The sequence below is a fragment of the Ipomoea nil genome, unplaced genomic scaffold (assembly GCF_001879475.1).
Source record: "Ipomoea nil cultivar Tokyo-kokei standard unplaced genomic scaffold, Asagao_1.1 scaffold2279, whole genome shotgun sequence".
NCBI classification, from domain to species: domain Eukaryota; kingdom Viridiplantae; phylum Streptophyta; class Magnoliopsida; order Solanales; family Convolvulaceae; genus Ipomoea; species Ipomoea nil.
Window position 1 is genome coordinate 2,218,603 of NW_017618707.1, and position 18,797 is coordinate 2,237,399.

An 18,797-nucleotide genomic window follows, 5' to 3' on the forward strand; every position below is an offset into this window, starting at 1 on the left:
CTCTTTGGAAGTTATAGATTAGAAGTGCCAGATATAGTATTCACATTTTCACAGCTTCAAACATTATCTGGCATACTGATTGATGCCATCCAAGCAAGAGAATTAGTAAACATCCCACAACTCACTAAGCTGAAAATTATTTTCGGAAGAAGGGTAGAATGCTGGAGAGCAATTTGTGATTCTGTCAAAAAAATGACAAATCTTCGCTCTCTATCTATTCGAAGTCGTAGATTAAATGAATTTATAAATTTCTCACCACCCCTTTCTCTCAAGAAGCTCCAGCTCATTGGCACTGGAAAATTGGTAAATTTTATTAGCACCCCTAACTATCTCTGTGTAATTCGTATATATTTAGATGATGTAGATGAAAATTTCTTCAATAGTTTGGAGAAACTGCCAAGCCTGTTGGATCTCCAAATTCACGGTTATAGTGGAGCCCAGTTGTTGTTCAGTGAAGGGAGCTTTCCAAAACTCAAGAGGCTAGTCATTCAATGCCCGGAGCTTACCAAGTGGGAAATAGGAAAAGGAGCTATGACATGTCTTGAGTCACTATATATACTGAACTGCATATGTCTAGAAATGCTTCCAGAAGGCTTGAGAGAAGTTGAGCATTTGAAACAATTGCATCTATCACGCCCATCTCAACAACTTCTTCAAAGGATAAGTGTTGAAGGATCAGATCGATGGAAGATTAAACATATACTAAGAGTTACTTTTCAACACACAAAAAGGGGAGAGCCTTCTCTATTAAATTAAAAATATTATTGACAAAAAAAAATAACTTTTATTATTTTTATGCTTTGATGTTGTTTTCCAACTCTTCCAAATCTTGTGGTTGTCATTGTTGTCTTGTTGATTTTTTTTTTTTTTTTTTTGTTTTGTTTAAATAATCAATTTTTATTTTTTTTGTATTTGTACATTATTCCATTAGTTGTATGATCTCATTGTTATAAAAAATTATAAATATTTTTATCATGCAATTGGTCAAGATAAAATTCATACTTATTCTTCCAATCTATACTATATATAAAAACAAAATCCTAAACTTTAACTTCCCACCGAATTCCTAAAAAATCTCTCTTTCTAATAAAAATATATTATTTTCTATTTTCCTATTTGTACTATAATTCTAAGTTAAAATTCTTATTTTTCTCCCAAAAGGCTGAATCCCCAATAGGTTAAAATTCCTATTCTAATATTATAAAATAGTGTAATACAATTCCTATTCTAATCTATACTATATATAAAAACAAAATTCTGAACTTTAACTTCCCGCTGAATTCCAAAAAAATCTCTCTTTCTAATAAAAATATACTGTTTTCTATTTTTCTATCCGTACTATAATTCTAGGTTAAAATTCCTATTCAAATATTATAAAATAGTGTAATGCAATTCCTATTCCAATCTATTCTATATATAAAAACAAAATCCTGAACTTTAACTTCCCACTGAATTCCTAAAAAGTCTCTATTTCTAATAAAAATATATTATTATATTATTATTGTGTGCTCATTTGTCATCAATGAGGACACTATGCATTCATTGGTATTGTGTGGTTATGCAAGCTCCATATGGGCTCTATCCAACCTTCCACTCTCAAATGTTGTGACAAATATTTTTCATGAATGGTTTAGTGAAATCTTAAATATTCTAGACTCAGGTGGAATTTTCTACACAGCTGTAATATTATATCACCTATGGAGAGCAAGAAATGGAGCAGTTTGGGATGCGTGCCTATCGTTACCAACGAAGTTGCTAGCTACGGCAAAAGCCACCATGCGGGCATGACAGTAGGTTCACGATGCTACAGCCGGCCGAACGCCAGCTGGGGTGACTGCCGATGCCCACGCCGTCCAACCACCGCTACCGACACCACTGCTGCTGCCTGGAGATTTCCGTTCTGCCCAGCCGACTACGCTACTGCAGGCAGTAGCCGAGCACGCTGCCCAGTCGGAGACTCCACCACCACCACTGCCCGATGTGCCCCACGCTGCCACTCCACGGCCGAACAAGTGCTACGCCGACGCGGGTTACCACCATGCAACGAACTCAGCCACGGTCGAAGTGCTACTCATGGATGTAGATGGAGGATATATTTCAGCATACAATGCCTCCTTGCCAAATTGTTTTTTCCTACTTATGGCCTAGGCATTTGCGTGTAAGGAAGCCCTATCATGGTTACGAGCACGTGGAGAACAGTATATTGAGTTTTTTACAGATTGTCAAATTCTTCAGAGCTATCTATCTTCAGCAGGCGCACCACCCCGATCGTACATTGGTTACGCTATTGACGGATGCAGAAATTGCATATCTACTTTTACTTCGTGTTTAATTAATTTTATTCCTAGATCGCAGAATTATTTAGTGCATACTTTAGCTTCTACGACTTTTGATTTTGATACAGCTATGTATTGGGATGGAGTCCCGCCTGACTCTATTTCAGTTTATCTATAAATACAACCACATTGGTTGACCTTCAAAAAAATAATTAAAATTTTGAAGTATTCATTTCTTTTCATTTTCCTACTCATTTTCTGGAAAATGAACCAAACACACAAAGACAGTTTTCCGTTGTGTCGCAAAACACCAGAAAGGAAAATATTTTCTGAAAAATGACTCATTTTCCATAAAACGTTTTCTAGAAGTCATTTTCCTACTTTCCAATCGGAACCTAATGTATTTGTTTTTATTTTTTTATCTTTAATTTTATCATAGTGTTTAAAGTATAAGGATTAAATAATTAATCAAAATTTAAGTAAAGAGAGTATATTAAATATAATGTTGGGTGTTCTTTTTATGTAATTCCAACTTACACACACACACACACACACACACACACACACACACACACACACATATATATATATATATATATATATATATATATATATATATATATATATATATATATATATATATATATAAGATTTTACCAGTTCATTGTTAAGAATATATGTAGTTGATATTTTCTGTTTATATTTATTCAAATTGTATTCCTTTAGAATAAGTATATTAGAGTAGTTGTTACAATTTCTTGGCTACTTACTCTCCTGTGTATGCTATTTATACCTGATAGCTTCTACATCAATATACAACAGTTCATTTCTTTACATTCATTGCCTTCCAAACTTGTTCAATTCTATTCTCAACTATGTAATTTTTATTTAAAAATAATATTTTGTTTAAACCAAAATAATCCCAATTAAGACCATTTTAGTTAACAATTTTTTGGAGATGAAAATTGAACAAGTTTAAAAGTGGATGACCAAAGTAGCGAAATGATAATACTTGAGAAACCAAATCGAGTATTAACTATATATATTTATATATTGTCTCCATATCTTTCTTTCTAGAAAGTAAGTTGTCTATATTAAGGACTAAAAAGAACATTTATATATCCATCCATCATGTAATGTAAAACGTACAATGACTAGAAACCACGGAGGACTAAAAAGAACATTTATATATCCATCCATCATGTAATGTAAAACGTACAATGACTAAAAAGAACATTTATATATCCATCCATCATGTAATGTAAAACGTACAATGACTAGAAACCACGGAAATAATGGAAGACCGTTTACTAACTGGAAATTTTTAAAAATTTTTGGAAACTGAAAAGTAGAAAACAGAAAATATGTTTACTAACAGTTTTCCATTTTGAAAACTGGAAATAATTTCTGGAAAACTAGAACACAGTTAAAAACTGTTTTCGAAATGAAAAACAGAATCATCTATCATCTATTTAGTTATGTCACTATAACCACATTACTATGATTACATTCATTATCATCTTATTTTACTTATCACTATCTTCTATCTTTTCTACTTACTTTACTTATTTAAACATAATTTATTTGCTTACACTTTAAAGTCAGACATTATTTATATTATCAAAATTAAGAATTAAACTATATATAATGTTTTAGATTTTGATTGAACTCAATAGATTATTAGTTCAAATTTTTTAATTATGTTACATCATAATACAAGTTTGGTCCAAATATCGGATATTTATATACATGTCATTCAAATGAATATATCCAAAACAAATATTTTAAATATTAGCTCAAAAAATATTAATATTATCTAAACTAAATTTTAAGTGAAAACCGAAAAATTAGAAAACAGAAAACAGAGAACAATTTTCTGTTAGTAAACAAGTTCTGAAAAATTAGAAAACAGAAAACAGAGAACAATTTTCTGTTAGTAAACGGACCCTGGATATTCTATTTTAGCTTGGCAAAAACATTAAGGATGTGTTTAGTTGACAGGTTTAGCTCTAAGGAATGGGTAGACTTGTTTAGTTATATAACTTAGAGAATATAATGGAAGATTGTTGATCGTAGTAGTAGTGTAGGAGTTTCACCCAATGTGGTAGGTTCTTTGTAGGCACTAAACATTGGTCCTCCCACCTAATAGCGGGTTACTAATTCAACGTAATTTACCCCATTCATTATCGTTTCGAGCCAAGGTGTGGACTAGGGGTGATATTGACTTTTTGTGCTTTAGTATGTTGAGAAAATAGCTAGTTATGAACAGATACTACATTGTAGCAGAGTCAATAGTACTCCAAAAAAAAAAAAAAATACTATGGACCATGGTCAATATTGCAATGTGGACCATGGATGAGTATTCATTTTTAGTATATTGAATATTCATTTTTAATAGTATATCTAAAAATTTCCCTTCTGTACAAAAAAAAAAAAAAAAAAAAAAAAAAAAAAAAAAACTGAACATTCAATATACTAATAATGAATCTTATGTAATGCTTTGTCGGGTCGGGGTGTGGGGGCCCTTAGGGTTGGGGTTTAACCTTTTGGAAGAATGAATCTTATGTCAATGATTCATTTTTTAAAGATGGACCATGATCCATAGTATAATAAAAGATATTTTTTTGAATAATACTAACTCCGTTACAATGTAGTACGTATTTGTTCATACATACTTTCTCAAGCTACTTGGCATAATAAATGATATTATTTATACAGAAAAAACATAAAATTATTATTTACGTTTTGAGTATAGTATCATATATGACATGTGGTTGATGTTCACCTAATCACCTTTGATTAGTTAAATTGCTAGGAATAGCACATCAGGTGTATAAATAAAGACAAACAGATTAGGTTAATCACCCTTTAATTAATCGGTTGTTGTAGACCAATGCAATTCAAGTTGGAGATTAAATATTGTTAGTGGTGGGATTAATTAATTTGGTAATGGCATCTGTCTCACCAAACGAGGGATTAATTTGGTTTATATATTTGCAGCAAAAACCGTGTTTTTTTTTTTTTTTTTTGGTGAAAGCAGAAATAGGAGAGGGCGCTATGAAATGTCTTGAGTCACTATCTATACATGATTGCAATTGTTTAGAAATGGTTCCACAAGGCTTGAGGGAACTTGAGTATTTGAAAGAATTGCATCTATTCCTCCCATCTCAACAACTTGTTAAAGGGATAAGCGTTGAAGGATTTGATCGATGGAAGATTGAACATATACTAAGAGTTACTATTATACAAACGGTTGGTGAAAAGCCTTTTCTTTTAAATTAACAAAGAAAAGTTTTATTTTTATACTTCCATCTTGTTTTTCAATTCTTTCAAAGTCTTGTAGTTGTCATTTATATAAATATATAATATATATTGTCTCCATATCTTTCTTTGTAGAAAGTAAGTTGTATATATTAAGGACTAAAAAGAACATTTATCCATCCATCATGTAATGTAAAACAATGACTAGAAACCATGGAAACAATGGACATTCTATTCTAGCTTCGCAAAAACATTCTATAGCTTCAGGTTCAGATCAACCACTCCATTTGAGTCACTGTGGTACCTTCTTTTCGGGCTTTCTTCTACATCAGTAGTTTGCACCTTTGCAGCCGGGAAGAAGCTGAAAATCTGCGGTTCACCTGATTCATTCATCCCTGACCGTTTCATGAACTCTTCACCGCCTCTCTGTATGTATATATATATATATTTGACACACACAAGTTAGTTGGTGGTTGTATCTATCTATCTCTAATCTACAATTACTACTATTATTTTTCACCTGACTGGATGCTTCTTGATTGAGGGGGAGTGGATTTCTTGAATAATGGTGGTATCTAGGATCTATTTGTAATGCCGCTGATGGAGGGGCCAACGAGAGGAAATCTCCGTTAAGACCTCCGTTTTCTTGATTAAAACTCCTCGAGTTGGAATCAAACTGTGCATTATTCGAGTTTGAAGTGTCTTCCCTGAGAAAGACGCATAATAACTAACAATACGTTCGACATCAAACAGAAATCTGGGTATGGGTATGGAAATCAATCATATCATACCTTATAGGCAGATTGCGCGATTCTACATTGATGACTATGCTACCATTGGTACAGGACGTTGGTTCATTCGGTCTAGACGTGGAAGGAACATAGCCATGTGGAAATTTGTAATTAAACGAGGGAAGAGGTGGATATTCGGGCGAGAAAGGGTATGGCCTCTTAACACCAACCATCTAAATCAAATCAGTAATAAACAGAAAATAGCATCAACAAAATGAGTTTCACACAAACTGCTAAAAGAGAATCACACAAATTCAGTTTTTATCCAAATTTCATGAAGCATAAGAATATGATATAACATTCAAGATTCAATTTTTTTTTTTTTTGTTTCGGTTTTTCCAAGAACAATGAATGCTCTATAGATAAAAAGTATCTAAAGAAGTAAACTGAATCATATTCCCATCAGATTTGATTTAACCAGACATTTAAATCCATTTCAACATAATACATGAATAGATCAAAACGAAAGCTTGGAAATACCTTCACTTCCTCAGGCCACAGAGGTGCATAATCATTGCCACGGTAATTTTGGTTTGATGGGGGCTCTATCTGAAACTTCCTTAGTACCAAGATTTTGAAGGTTTCTAGTTTCCTTAAAAATGCGTAGAATTTTTGGTTCTGGTAAAAAAGATCCTAATAGTTTCCTTAAAAGGAACAAATCGTTCATTTTAGCAGTAGTAACTGCAGCGCAATCACTTAGAAAGAAAGGAGCCAATCTGACTACTATGATGATTTTTGGTACGTTTACTATAATGAAGTTGGTTTGTATAGTATTTATAGAGAAAATTACACTTTTAGTCCTATGACTATAGGGTGTGTTATTTTCAGTTCTTGACTTTTAAAACTAACAATTTAGTCCTTTAACTATGTATTTAATTTTTTTATTCACGAGGGCAAAATGGACTTTTTAAATTTAAAAAAAAAATTAGAAAGTTATATGCTTCTTCACATACCATGCTCACCGCCGAGCCACCATTCTTGTCACCGCCCAAATTGATAATTACAATCGAGCCCAGTACAAGAGATTAAGCGGCGGCGGCGGCAGCGGATGGAGGTTGGGAGAGTGCCGGAAGAAGAGGAAGAAGAAAGGGAGCGGATAATGATCCGATGAAGCTGATGATGCATCCTTGTATTGTTAATCTCCTCGAATCCTCGGATCAGAATCCAATGCGACGTTCAGGGTTTCAAAGCACTGCTCGACTCCATCTCCCGACGCCGTGACTGGGAACATCATACATGGCAGACGATGGCAATGAAGGATAGTTGTTCAGGCTGAAGTGGCGATTCGGTGAAGAAAACTGAGCGGTGAGTCGCCGGATTGCATGGTATTATTGTAAGCACATGATCCACGTAGATAACACTTTATACGTGGCAATAAATAAAAGTTAGGTCCACTAACCTCCAGCCATAGCTTATGATCTTGATAGAACCTTGATCGCCTGGACTCGTAGTCTGACGGGCGGGAGTTCCTCGGGCTGCTGTAAAATCACCGTAGACTTGATTGTGTTTCTCTCACTTCTCTTAGTGACTCTAGATGGTGTATGATACGTCAACTGAGCAGTGAGAGGACTTGGGAGTCTAAATACCTACATCCCATCAATGTAGGCAACTAATTACCTAATGTTAACTAAGTTCTAATACTTATTCAGCCTATTGATTTGCACCACATATTTACTTAATATTATTATCATTATTATAATCTTAATAATAACAATAATAACATAAGGAAAACGTTACAATTATTACCTACTACCTAGATTTTTTTTTTTGTATTTTGCCGGATTTTTTTTTTTTTTGGCCGGCATTTTCATCAGAGGTTCCTAATGAAGTCATCAACGTTAAACCCGAAGGCAAAGAACAATCCTTCCATGAACTCATTGTGGTTTCTGGAACGGTCAAAGCTGAGGGGGAAACCGTCCCTGAGTGTTGTTGTGGTTTTTATAAAAATGTCGTAGATTTATATGGACTACGATTGATATAGGTTGGGATATATGTAGGATAGTTTCTGTGACGTGTGCAAGACACTGCCTTAAAAGCTTATATCCGGAGACTGTGCGGTCTTAACGCGGGAGCTTTCGACTGGCTCACACAGAAGTACTCACGAAACTCTGTTGCACTTATAGAGATACGCAATCACAGTATTTATAGCTTGAGAGCTTATTTTTCAGGTGTAAAAATACAGGTCTGGGAAGACAGGTATTTATAGTAGTGAGAATACCTGTCTCCCCTGTACCAGCCACAAGAAGTCGAGAAAAAAGGGGAGGGAACGCAAGTTGCGTTCAGATGTGCCCACTAACGCACTAGAATGCCTCTTGTCTACAAGAATAATTCTGACCGCGTATAATTATTCTGTACGTGTAAATTAGCTGAAAAATCGGACAAAAAATTATAATGCCGCGTAAAACTTCCACCCCACCGCACCGCGCGTGCGAACCGGGCGGGCGGCGGCGGCGCGCGCGGGAATTCCCCCCTTTTCCCCCCCTTGAAAACAATTCAAAGACTCCAAAAGGAGTGACATTTAAATGATGGGAAAAGAGTCTCTAGGAAAGCAATGTGGGACAAGTAGCAAGGCAAAACACAAACATTACTCCTCTTGAATGTTATTCCCAACAATCCCCCACACATTCAAGGGGTGTGGTAACAGGGCGTTTGAGTATACCACCTAGTCTGACCTTAATGCCAGTGTGTAACCTTGAACTGGCACGCAGTGACCTGAGTAACTTACTTCTCAGGAGTGAACTAAGTCTTGAACTCTTTGAGAAGTGGGTAGTTTTGAACTCTGGTTCACATATCAGTACTTTAGTATACCTTTCAACTTTCTTAAGTCTTTCCATGGCTTCGTTTGACCACTACAGTGGTATCCACCTTGAATTCCTTACCTCTCATTTTAAGCCCATTTCCTTTGACGTATCAAGGATAGCTTTCCGATTCAGTCCTTTTGTTAGAGGATCTGCAATATTCCTCTCGGACTTCACATATTCTAATGTGAGTACTCCGTTCACAATTAACTGCCTTACAGACTCGTGTCTGAATCTTATGTGTCTTCTCTTTCCATTGTAGGAACTATTTTTTGCTACCACTACAAGAAAAATGCACATAGACAACAGTAGAAAGACAACAGTTTTTAAGAAAAGTGTTGTCTTTTGTATAAAAGACAACAGTTTGGTCCAAAACCGTTGTCTTTGATGCAACACTTTTGTCAAAGACAACGGTTTTTACTTAACCGTTGTTATAAGTGTGTTGTCTTTGTGCATTTTGTGAAAAGACAACACCACAACGACAACGGTTTTTTAAAACCGTTGTCTATGTGCGTTTTTTTTTTAAAAAAAAAGACAACGTTTTTTTTAACCGTTGTCGTTGGTGTGTTGTCTTTAAGCGCACTAGAATACACAACACTAGAAAGACAACGGTTGTTTTAAACCGTTGTCTTTGTGCGCTCTTTTTTTAAAAAAAGACAACGGTTTTATTTAACCGTTGTCGTTGGTGTGTTGTCTTTAAGTGCACTAGAATACACAACACTATAAAGATAACGGTTTTTTAAAACCGTTGTCTTTGCGCATTATTATTTTATAAAAGACAACGGTTTTATTTAACCGTTGTCATTTATGTGTTGTCTTTAATAGCACTTGAATACACAACACTGCAACGACAACGGTTTTATATAACCGTTGTCGTTGCGCGTTCTTTATTTGTTTAAGACAACGGTTTTATTTAACCGTTGTCTTTGGTATGTTGTCTTTAAGCGTATTTGAATACAAAGACAACGGTTATAAAAAACCGTTGTCTTTGCGCATCATTATTTTATAAAAGACAACAGTTGTATAAAATGTAAACAAGGATATTAACAACAAGAGTCAAACCTATGACCTCAAACATAGCAATTAAAGTTTAACCAACTAAGCAACACAAACTCTTTTATACCAAAGTGCAACATCTGGTATATAACTGGGTTGCGATTTTATAAAATAAGTTAAGGATGCCTCTAGGAAGAATAGAACTCAAAACTTCTAACATAATCTAACATAACAAACTAAGCTAAATCCATCAAACTACACCAACACTTATATACTTAAGCGCAACATCTAAGATATAACGAGTTTGGTTCTGTGTTGTCTCTGAGAACCAAGACAATGATTTATAAAATATAAGTTAAGGATGCCACCCGAAATGATAGAACCCATGACCTTTAACATAACAAACAAAACTAAACCCACCAAGCCACACCAACTCTTGTTTACTAAAGTGTTACACCTTATCTTTTACCTATAATTTGGACATTCATTGTTTTTGTTACGAGATGAAAATAGATGTTTAGAAGATCTAGAACAAAAATAAAAATGTAATTAAATTTTTTTGTCCAAATATAATGCATAAAAATTTAACAAAGAAATAATACAATTCAAAAGTTAATTTAATAGTTCTATTTTCGTTCATATTTAAATATAAAATTATCCACCAAAATTTCAATGTCAATTCATTAGAGTTTTATTTTCAATTCATTAAATTACTACCGTGGAGGATCACCAAAAAAAGTTGAACCTAAAACCTCCAACATAACACACAAAGGTCAACCCAATAAACCACACCAACTCTTATATATTAAAGCACGACACTTAATATTTATCCTATATTTTATATAATCGTTGTTGTTTTTAAGAACACTACAAAGACAACGGTTTTTTAAAATTAGTTAAAATATTGACAACAAAGGTTGAACTTGAGACCTCTAACATAAGATGCAAGCCTCAACCCACCAAGCCACACAAATTCTTGTATATTAAAGCGCGGTAGCTAATATTTATCCTATATTTTTGGGCTGGCAGCTTTGACCACCGGCCGGCGGCATGTCCAGCTGGCCACCTCAGGCCGTGGCGTGGCGGGGTGGGGTGGTGCGCCCTTCCCTAGCGCATGACTAGCAAGGTTAGCTATAGGTTGGTAAACGATCGTTTTGGCATCCATGGGGCACGTGGAGGATGGATATGGAAGACTAGTTGATGTCTTACAGTTGTTAATAATCCGAAAGACCCTCTACACTATATAAGACACACTTCCCTCCCCTTAAGGGGGCATCATCCGAGCACTACAAGCACCGGGGTCTAGGATATTCTTAGTTGCATACTTTTCCCACTTTTTTTTGTTTCTTTGTATCAATTCTATAGCATCAATGATTCACTTTTATTCTTGTGTAGTGTACAAATACCTCATCTGTTTGCAAAATATGCTTTTTGGGCTTTGATATGTTAAGTGAAATTGAGCAACATTTAGTCTACACACCATTTGGGATTTTTTGAATGGAGTGTAAATCTAAGTTCAAGTATCCTTTCTTGTCTTTAGAATTGCTATATTTTTCTTAGCTGTGATGTTTATAATAATGTGTTTGAAAAAGCAGTTAATTTGCTGTTGTTCTGTTGTTCATGGAAGTTCAACTTCAATTCTTTAATATGGGAATCTCTTTTCAGCAAATTAGCAAATATTTGACTTTCTTCTGCGATATAACCCTACTTTTTTTGCTTTCCGAATTACTCCAAACTTATTTCGCATTTCATTGCAAATTTATTATATCTATACTAATTTATTTACTCACTTTTTACATGTAGTTCCAACAAGTTGATTATGACAAAGCGGTTATTGATCTGGTGCGTTCAGAATGGGCTGATATTCTATCAAGTTATATAGAGTAGGTATGATTTGACGTTGTAATCATTTAGACTTGGTTCGTAGAATTGTTTTTTCTAGTATTATGACTTGGATGATGATTCGATTAGAATTGGTAATGAAAGTATTTTGACTTGTTATTTTGAACCTTGCTTAGCTTTCACAAAATTATGTAACTACACTTGTCCATGGTGAATGGATAAATTGATTTTTTTTATATGATTAAAATTTAAGCAGGTTAAAAATGGGTTGAGACAACGGTTAAAAACTGTTGTCTATTTTACAATAGACAACAGTTTGAAACTGTTGTCTTTTCTACAAAAGACAACAATTTATGGGCGTGACTTTTAACAACAGCGATTTCAACAACACACAATAGACAACAGTTTATAACTGTTGTCTTTTAAAGAAAAGACAACGGTTAAAAACCGTTGTCTATGTGCATCACTTTTAACAACACTGGTTTCTACAACATTGAATAGACAATGGGTCAAAAACTGTTATCTTTGAAAGAAACAACAACGGTTTAAAACCGTTGTCTGTGTACATGACTTTTAACAACACCGGTTTCAACAACACTCAATAGACAACAGTTCTTAAACCGTTATCTTTTTTAGAAAAGACAACGGTTAAAAACCGTTGTCTATGTTCGTGACTTTTAACAACACCTGTTTCAACAACACTTAATAGACAACGGTTAAAACACCGTTGTCGTTTATAGAAAAGACAACGGTTAAAAACCGTTGTCTATGTGCGTGACTTTTAACAACACCGATTTCAACAACACTTAATAGACAACGGTTAAAAAACCGTTGTCGTTTCTAGAAAAGACAACGGTTATTAACCGTTGTCTATGTGCCTGACTTTTAACAACACCGGTTTCAACAACACTTAATAGACAACAGTTAAAAAACCGTTGTCGTTTCTAGAAAAGACAACGGTTATTAACTGTTGTCTATGTGTGTGACTTACAACAACACTAGCTTCAACAACACTTAATAGACAACGGTTAAAAAACCGTTCTTGTTTCTAGAAAAGACAACGGTTAAAAAACCGTTGTCTATGCGCGGGACTTACAACAACACCGGCTTCAACAACAGAAACTATACCCCTACGACAACGGTTATTAACCGTTGTCTATGTGCATTTTTCTTGTAGTGTACACATATGGCAGTTTGTGAGTCACAATGAATGGGCACTGATGGAGTAGAATTCCCCCACAACGGCATGTCTGCCAGTAGGTTTCTCAGCCATTCAGCTTCTTACCCAGCCAGATCAAGAGCTATGAACTCAGCCTCCATTGTTGATCTGGCTATGCACGATTGTTTCGTGGATTTCCACGACACAGCTGCTCCGCCCATGGTAAACACATACCCACTAGTGGAGCTTACATCATCGCTGTCATTGACCCAGTTTGCATCGCAATATCCCTCTAGGATATTTGGGAAACCAGTGTACTGCAGGCCCCACTCGATGGTGCCTCTCAGATAACGTAGTACACGTTTTAATGCATGCCAGTGGACCTCACTTGGATTATGAGTGTACCGACTGAGTCTGTTGACTGCAAGAGCAATGTCAGGTCTGGTATAGTTCATTAGGAACATCAGACTCCCTATTAACTTTGCATAGTCCTCTTGCGCCACTCCTGCTCCAGTGTGTTTTATCAGTTTGACACTAGAGTCATACGGAGTTGGAGCCGGGGTCACTTCATAACTGTCAAACTTCCTTAACAGTTTTTCTGTATAGTGGCTTTGTGACAACTTGTAGTCATTTTCACTTTGAATGACTTTTACTCCAAGTATCACATCCGCCTTCCCCAAGTCCTTCATGTCAAATCTTTCAGAAAGAGACCTTTTGGTCTCTATTATTGTTTCGACATTGGGACTAAAGATTAGCATGTCATCTACATAGATGCAGATGAGCACTATGCTTGACTCAACTTCTTTTGAGTATAGACAAGCATCTGATCTGTTTACCACGTAACCCAGATCCAACAGTGTTTTGTGAAATTTTTCATACCACTGTTTTGGAGCTTGTTTTAGCCCGTATAGGGACTTCACTAGTCTACAGACCTTCCCTTCTTCCCATGTACTTAACTTTGGTTCATGTTTCATTTTATTTTGAAATTCGGACCACGAGTCAGGTAATTTTTCAACCAAAGCATAAGTTTGCAATGTGTCGCTTACCGGAACCCCTTCGGTTATTAAATCCCCAACTAAATTTTCGAATTCATGAACTTGATCAATTATATGCTTACCGTCAACCATTTTGTAGTTTAACCAACCTGCAACCGCATACTTTTTCCAGCCTGCATCGTCTGACCCGTATTTCTTTTGTAGCAAATCCCAGATTGCCTTCGCTGACTTGTGAGGTGCATAAATATCAAGAAGAGAATCGGTCATGTATTGAAGCAGTATTCCTCTTACCATTTTATTGTCACGTTCGAACTTGTTTCGAACATCTTGAGTTGTTGAAGACGATTTTGCGGGCGCAGACGTCTTTGGATCTGGTGTCATCGGATATGGAATTGTTTCTTCGGTCGAAGCAATCTCGATCTCGTCTCCGACCGGGGTTGGTGTTGTTGGAGTTGTTGCTACAGCGGTTTGACCGAAAGGACAGCCGGTGAGCACATAATCAACCTTGTGCGTCTCGAAGTGCACCATCATCTTCACAGCCCACCTTCGGTAATTTATACCGTTCAGCGGCTCGATCTTCATGAGTTTAGCTAAGGGGGAAACCGTCCCTGAGTGTGACGTAGCAAATGTCCAAGCTGTGAAGGTTCCGCTCATCGGAGAAAATGTCTTCGTCTTGGTCTGAAGATTCTCCGGTGAGTGAGCGGGCTCGGGTTATTTTGGCGTGGGTTATCTGTGTTGATGAAGGTGACGATGAAGCCCTTTGAAGCCACTTGAGTGCGAGCTCCACGAAAGGGATTAAGTGGCCTTGAAGAGGGACTAGCACCATGATAGCTGTTGCTCTGCCTCTGCCGCCATTGTTGTGTTTGGTTCAAGCTTCGTTGACTGCCTTGAAGCAAGCCACCGTGATATCTTCAAGAAAAGGTGAATTTTTTGCCTAACCCCACAACTTTTTTTCCCCTTGTTTTCCCTTGTTGAATCTTGTGTTATGGTCTAAATTTTGTTTGGGATGTTTCATGGAATTGCAGAAAGATATCTCCACAATGGCGCAAACAAGTCTGCATTTGCTCTGCAACTGGTTTAGGAGGCAACGTTGAGGAGGCAACATTAATTCTCTGTGTAGCTAGCTAGCATAAATAAGTGTTGAGAAGAAGCAAATAAACTTTCCGGCCGTCGCTGCAAGATACCGCCAGTCACAAGAATGGTGGCTCGGCGGTGAGCGTGGAAGAAGAAGCAGATAAACTTTTTATTTTTTTAAACATAAAAAGACCATTTTGTCCTTTTTTTCTTACTTAAATTGACCAATTTACCCCCTTATATTTAATTAACCATGTCAAACGTTTTTCCGGCCAATTCCCACTGGTGATTTGGCCGGGAGGACCACAAAAAATGCATAGATAAATGACTAAATTGTTAGTTTTAAAAGTCAAGAATTGAAATTAACACTCTCTATAGTCATAGGACCAAAAATGTAATTTTCTCAGTATTTATACTAATAGAGGATTATTTGTGGTAAAAAATTAAAGTCGAGGTATGTGTTTTGGTCGAATTAAAAGTTGAGGACTAAAAAGGAGTATTACCTCAATAGTTAGAGGAACATTTGTGGTATTAACTCAAAAATTAACATTGAATGTACTAAAAATGAACATTCAACATACTAATAATAATGAATCTTATGTTAATGGTTCAATTTGTTAGTTGGACCATGACCCGTAGTATAATGGTTGTCATTATTTATACACAAAAACAGAACTTATTAATTATGTTTTGAGTATTGTATCCTGTATGACATGTGATTGATGTTTACTTTGATTATTTAAATTGCTAGGAACAGCTCATTAGGTGTATAAATAAAGACCAACAGGTTGATGAGGTTAATCACCCATTAATTAATTGGTTGTTACGTTGTTGACCAATGCAAGTTGGAGATTAAATATTTTGAGGGGACTAATTAATTTGGTAATGGCATCTATCTCACCAAACCAGCTGAGGGATTAATTTGGTGTATATATTTGCAGCAAAAACCATGTTTAATCTATCACCCCCACAATTAAGCAAACCCATCTTTAATTTGTATACTTACTCAGAAGACACAATCTGTGTTTCGCCATAGTTATGGCTGATGCTATCGTTAATTTTGTAGTTGGAAAGCTGAAGGAACAAGCTTTCCAAGAAGTATCCCAAGAAGTAATATTCCAGTGGAGAATCAAAGCTGAGGTGGACAAAATCACTGCTCGGCTAGCGAACATGAAAGGCTACGTTGACGATTCAGGCAAGGGGAAACAAGACACCAAGGTAGCAGAGAGCTGGGCGACTCAACTGAGGGATACCACACTTCAACTTGAGGACTTGTTGGAGGAATTCATGTTGGATTCCAAGCTTCTAGAACTCAATACTCCTCCCTGCAATTTTTGTCAACTCAACTCCCTCTTTGCCAACGTGCATAGCTTTGCCAAGAGGGTGAAGATACAGTTTTGCTTCCATCAGCAGTTAAAAGCCATGGATGAGAAGCTACTTGTTCTAGAAGCAGACAAATCAAAGTACGGTATAAAACTCAAAACAAATGATGGAAGAAATGAGTTACTGATGAGCAGTGGGAGTGGATATATGGAGGGGATAGAGGCAGTGGGGATAGATATGGAAGTCAACCGGATAGCACAACTGATTGAGAAGCGTAGTGATCAAGTGAAGTTGATCACGATTTGGGGAGCTGGAGGTTGTGGGAAAACTACTTTGGCGAAGCAAGTTCATGAAAGAGTCACGAAGGATCGCAGCATTGATTATTGTTGGTGGGTTGATGTGAACCACTCCTCAGATATTGAATTTGTTCTGAGGGCAACAATCAATGGGCTCTACACAAGTGATGGAACAGAGATGCCATCTAAACTGGAGAAAGCAGATGGAAAATCTCTCCACCAACACATTTGCAACTACTTGAAAGGGAAGAGGTATGTTGTATTTTTTGATGATGTTTGGGATCATACTCTCTTGGCTAAAATAAAACTTCCGGGTAACCGTGCATCTTCAATTATTGTCACTAGCCGCAATAAAAACATAGCCAAAGGGTCTTTTCTCGGGGCTGTACCTCATTATGTTGAGGTGAAGGCATTAGAATTTGATTTGGCATGCACCCTTTTCTGCAAATTGGCTTTTTATTCGGGCAGCTGGCCTAATGGGCTTGAAGAATCCGGAAGAGCATTGGTTGAGAAATGCTCAGGTTTACCTGTTGCAATTCTTGCAATGGCTCGGTTGATGTCCACAAAAGGTGATGATCCATCAAAATGGAGGGATGCTCTCAAAAGCCTTGACTACTACTCACATGAATTTGAATCTGAAGCAGGTGGCAGTCTATCATCTCTCAACAGAGCCTTGTTGTTGAGTTATTATGAACTGCCAACTCACCTCAAGTCATGTTTCTTATACTGTGCAATGTTTCCCAAAACATATCGCATTGGTGCCCAAAGGTTGATCCGCATGTGCATTGCAGAGGGGTTTATCAATGATGATCCCCGTCCCCATAGTGGCACAACACTAGAGCACATCGCAAGGGATTACTTCCTTCAGCTCAAAAATAGAAGCTTGCTTCAGATCATTCCCAATGAGTACGATGGTGAAGAGTTGGAAAGAATCGAAATGCACGATCTTTACCGTGATGTGGCCCGTGAGGTGATTAGAAGGGAAATGTTTGCTGAAATCATCAAGTTGGAGCAAAGTAGCTGGAAACTTGAGTGGAAGCAAAGGCGTAGTTTGATCATCCTGGAAAAGGAGCAAAAGGTTGAGCTTGACAATTGCTACGAAAATATGAAGAAGCTACGTACACTAATCATCAACTACTGTAAAGGGATTGCTGTGAATTCATTCCCTCAGATGCTCCAAAACATGAAGTTGCTCAGAGTTTTGGTGTTGGAATGGTTACCTCGTGGTATGGAGGAACTGCCCAATGAGGTTGGGGATCTAATTAATCTTAGGTACTTAAGTCTGACTGGTAATAGGGGTACGAGACATCTCCCAGATTCGTTGGGAAGATTGCACAATCTACAGACATTGGATCTAAGAAATACTTCAGTGCGGAGTTTGTCTAAATGCGGCGTGTCACAACTTAAGCAGCTGAGACATCTCTTTTTAAGCAATGGAGTACAAGTGCCAGATATAGTATTCACATTTTTTCAGCTTCAAACATTATCTAGCATACTTATTAATACCATCCAAGCAAGAGAATTAGTAAACATCGCACAACTCACTGAGTTGAATATTATTTTCGAGGAAGGGGAGGAATGCTGGAGAGCAATTTGTGATTCTGTAAATAAAATGACAAATCTTAAGTCTCTATCTATTCGAAGTGATGGATTACAAGAATTTATAGATTTCTCGCCACCCCTTTCTCTCGCGAAGCTCCAGCTCTCTAGGTTTGAAAAACTGGTAAAGTTTATTAGCACTCCTAACTATCTTCGTAGAATTTATATACATACGTGTGATGTAGATGAGGATTTCTTCAATAGTTTGGAGAAACTGCCAAGCCTGTTGGATCTCTACATTGACAGTTATAGTGGAGAGCAGTTACTGTGCAGTGAAGGGAGCTTTCCGAAACTCAAGAAGCTAGTCATACATTGCCCAGAGCTTACCAAGTGGGAAATAGGAAAAGGAGCTATGACATGGCTTGAGTCACTATATATGGAGGAGTG

The 18,797-nt window shown here is 36.5% G+C and overlaps 2 protein-coding genes and 1 long non-coding RNA gene across 4 annotated transcripts in view; 2 read left to right on the plus strand and 1 right to left on the minus strand.

Moving 5' to 3' along the window:
* Positions 1-18,539, plus strand: LOC109150504. The gene is made up of 3 exons (XR_002049154.1): positions 1-10; positions 7,824-7,831; positions 18,251-18,539. It is a non-coding gene; the product is annotated as an uncharacterized LOC109150504 (long non-coding RNA).
* LOC109150497 overlaps positions 5,662-18,797 on the minus strand; it is a 26,648-nt gene continuing 13,512 nt past the window's right edge. The window contains exons 3-6 of the mRNA XM_019298419.1: positions 6,809-6,855; positions 6,329-6,501; positions 6,058-6,244; positions 5,662-5,963 (exon numbers count right to left, since the gene is read on the minus strand). Coding sequence (XP_019153964.1) covers positions 5,793-5,963; positions 6,058-6,244; positions 6,329-6,501; positions 6,809-6,855 — 578 coding nt within the window. The 3' untranslated portion in view covers positions 5,662-5,792. The remainder of the gene's footprint in view (positions 5,964-6,057; positions 6,245-6,328; positions 6,502-6,808; positions 6,856-18,797) is intronic.
* Positions 16,231-18,177, plus strand: LOC109150499 (disease resistance protein RPP13-like). Of its 2 annotated transcripts, none has more exons than XM_019298421.1 (2): positions 16,231-17,063; positions 17,704-18,177. In XM_019298421.1, the coding sequence occupies exons 1-2, from the start codon at positions 16,231-16,233 to the stop codon at positions 17,783-17,785; spliced, it is 915 nt and encodes a 304-aa protein (XP_019153966.1). In that variant the 3' UTR covers positions 17,786-18,177. The 2 variants fall into 2 exon arrangements, with proteins under 2 accessions (XP_019153966.1, XP_019153967.1); XM_019298422.1 differs by lacking the exon at positions 17,704-18,177 and adding an exon at positions 17,456-17,635.

Bases quoted from the DNA above. Each gene is read 5' to 3' on its own strand.
- LOC109150499 (XM_019298421.1), top strand. From the start codon at position 16,231: ATGGCTGATGCTATCGTTAATTTTGTAGTTGGAAAGCTGAAGGAACAA. The intron at 17,064-17,703 runs GTATGTTGTATT...AGCTTGCTTCAG, and splicing joins AACTACTTGAAAGGGAAGAG to ATCATTCCCAATGAGTACGA.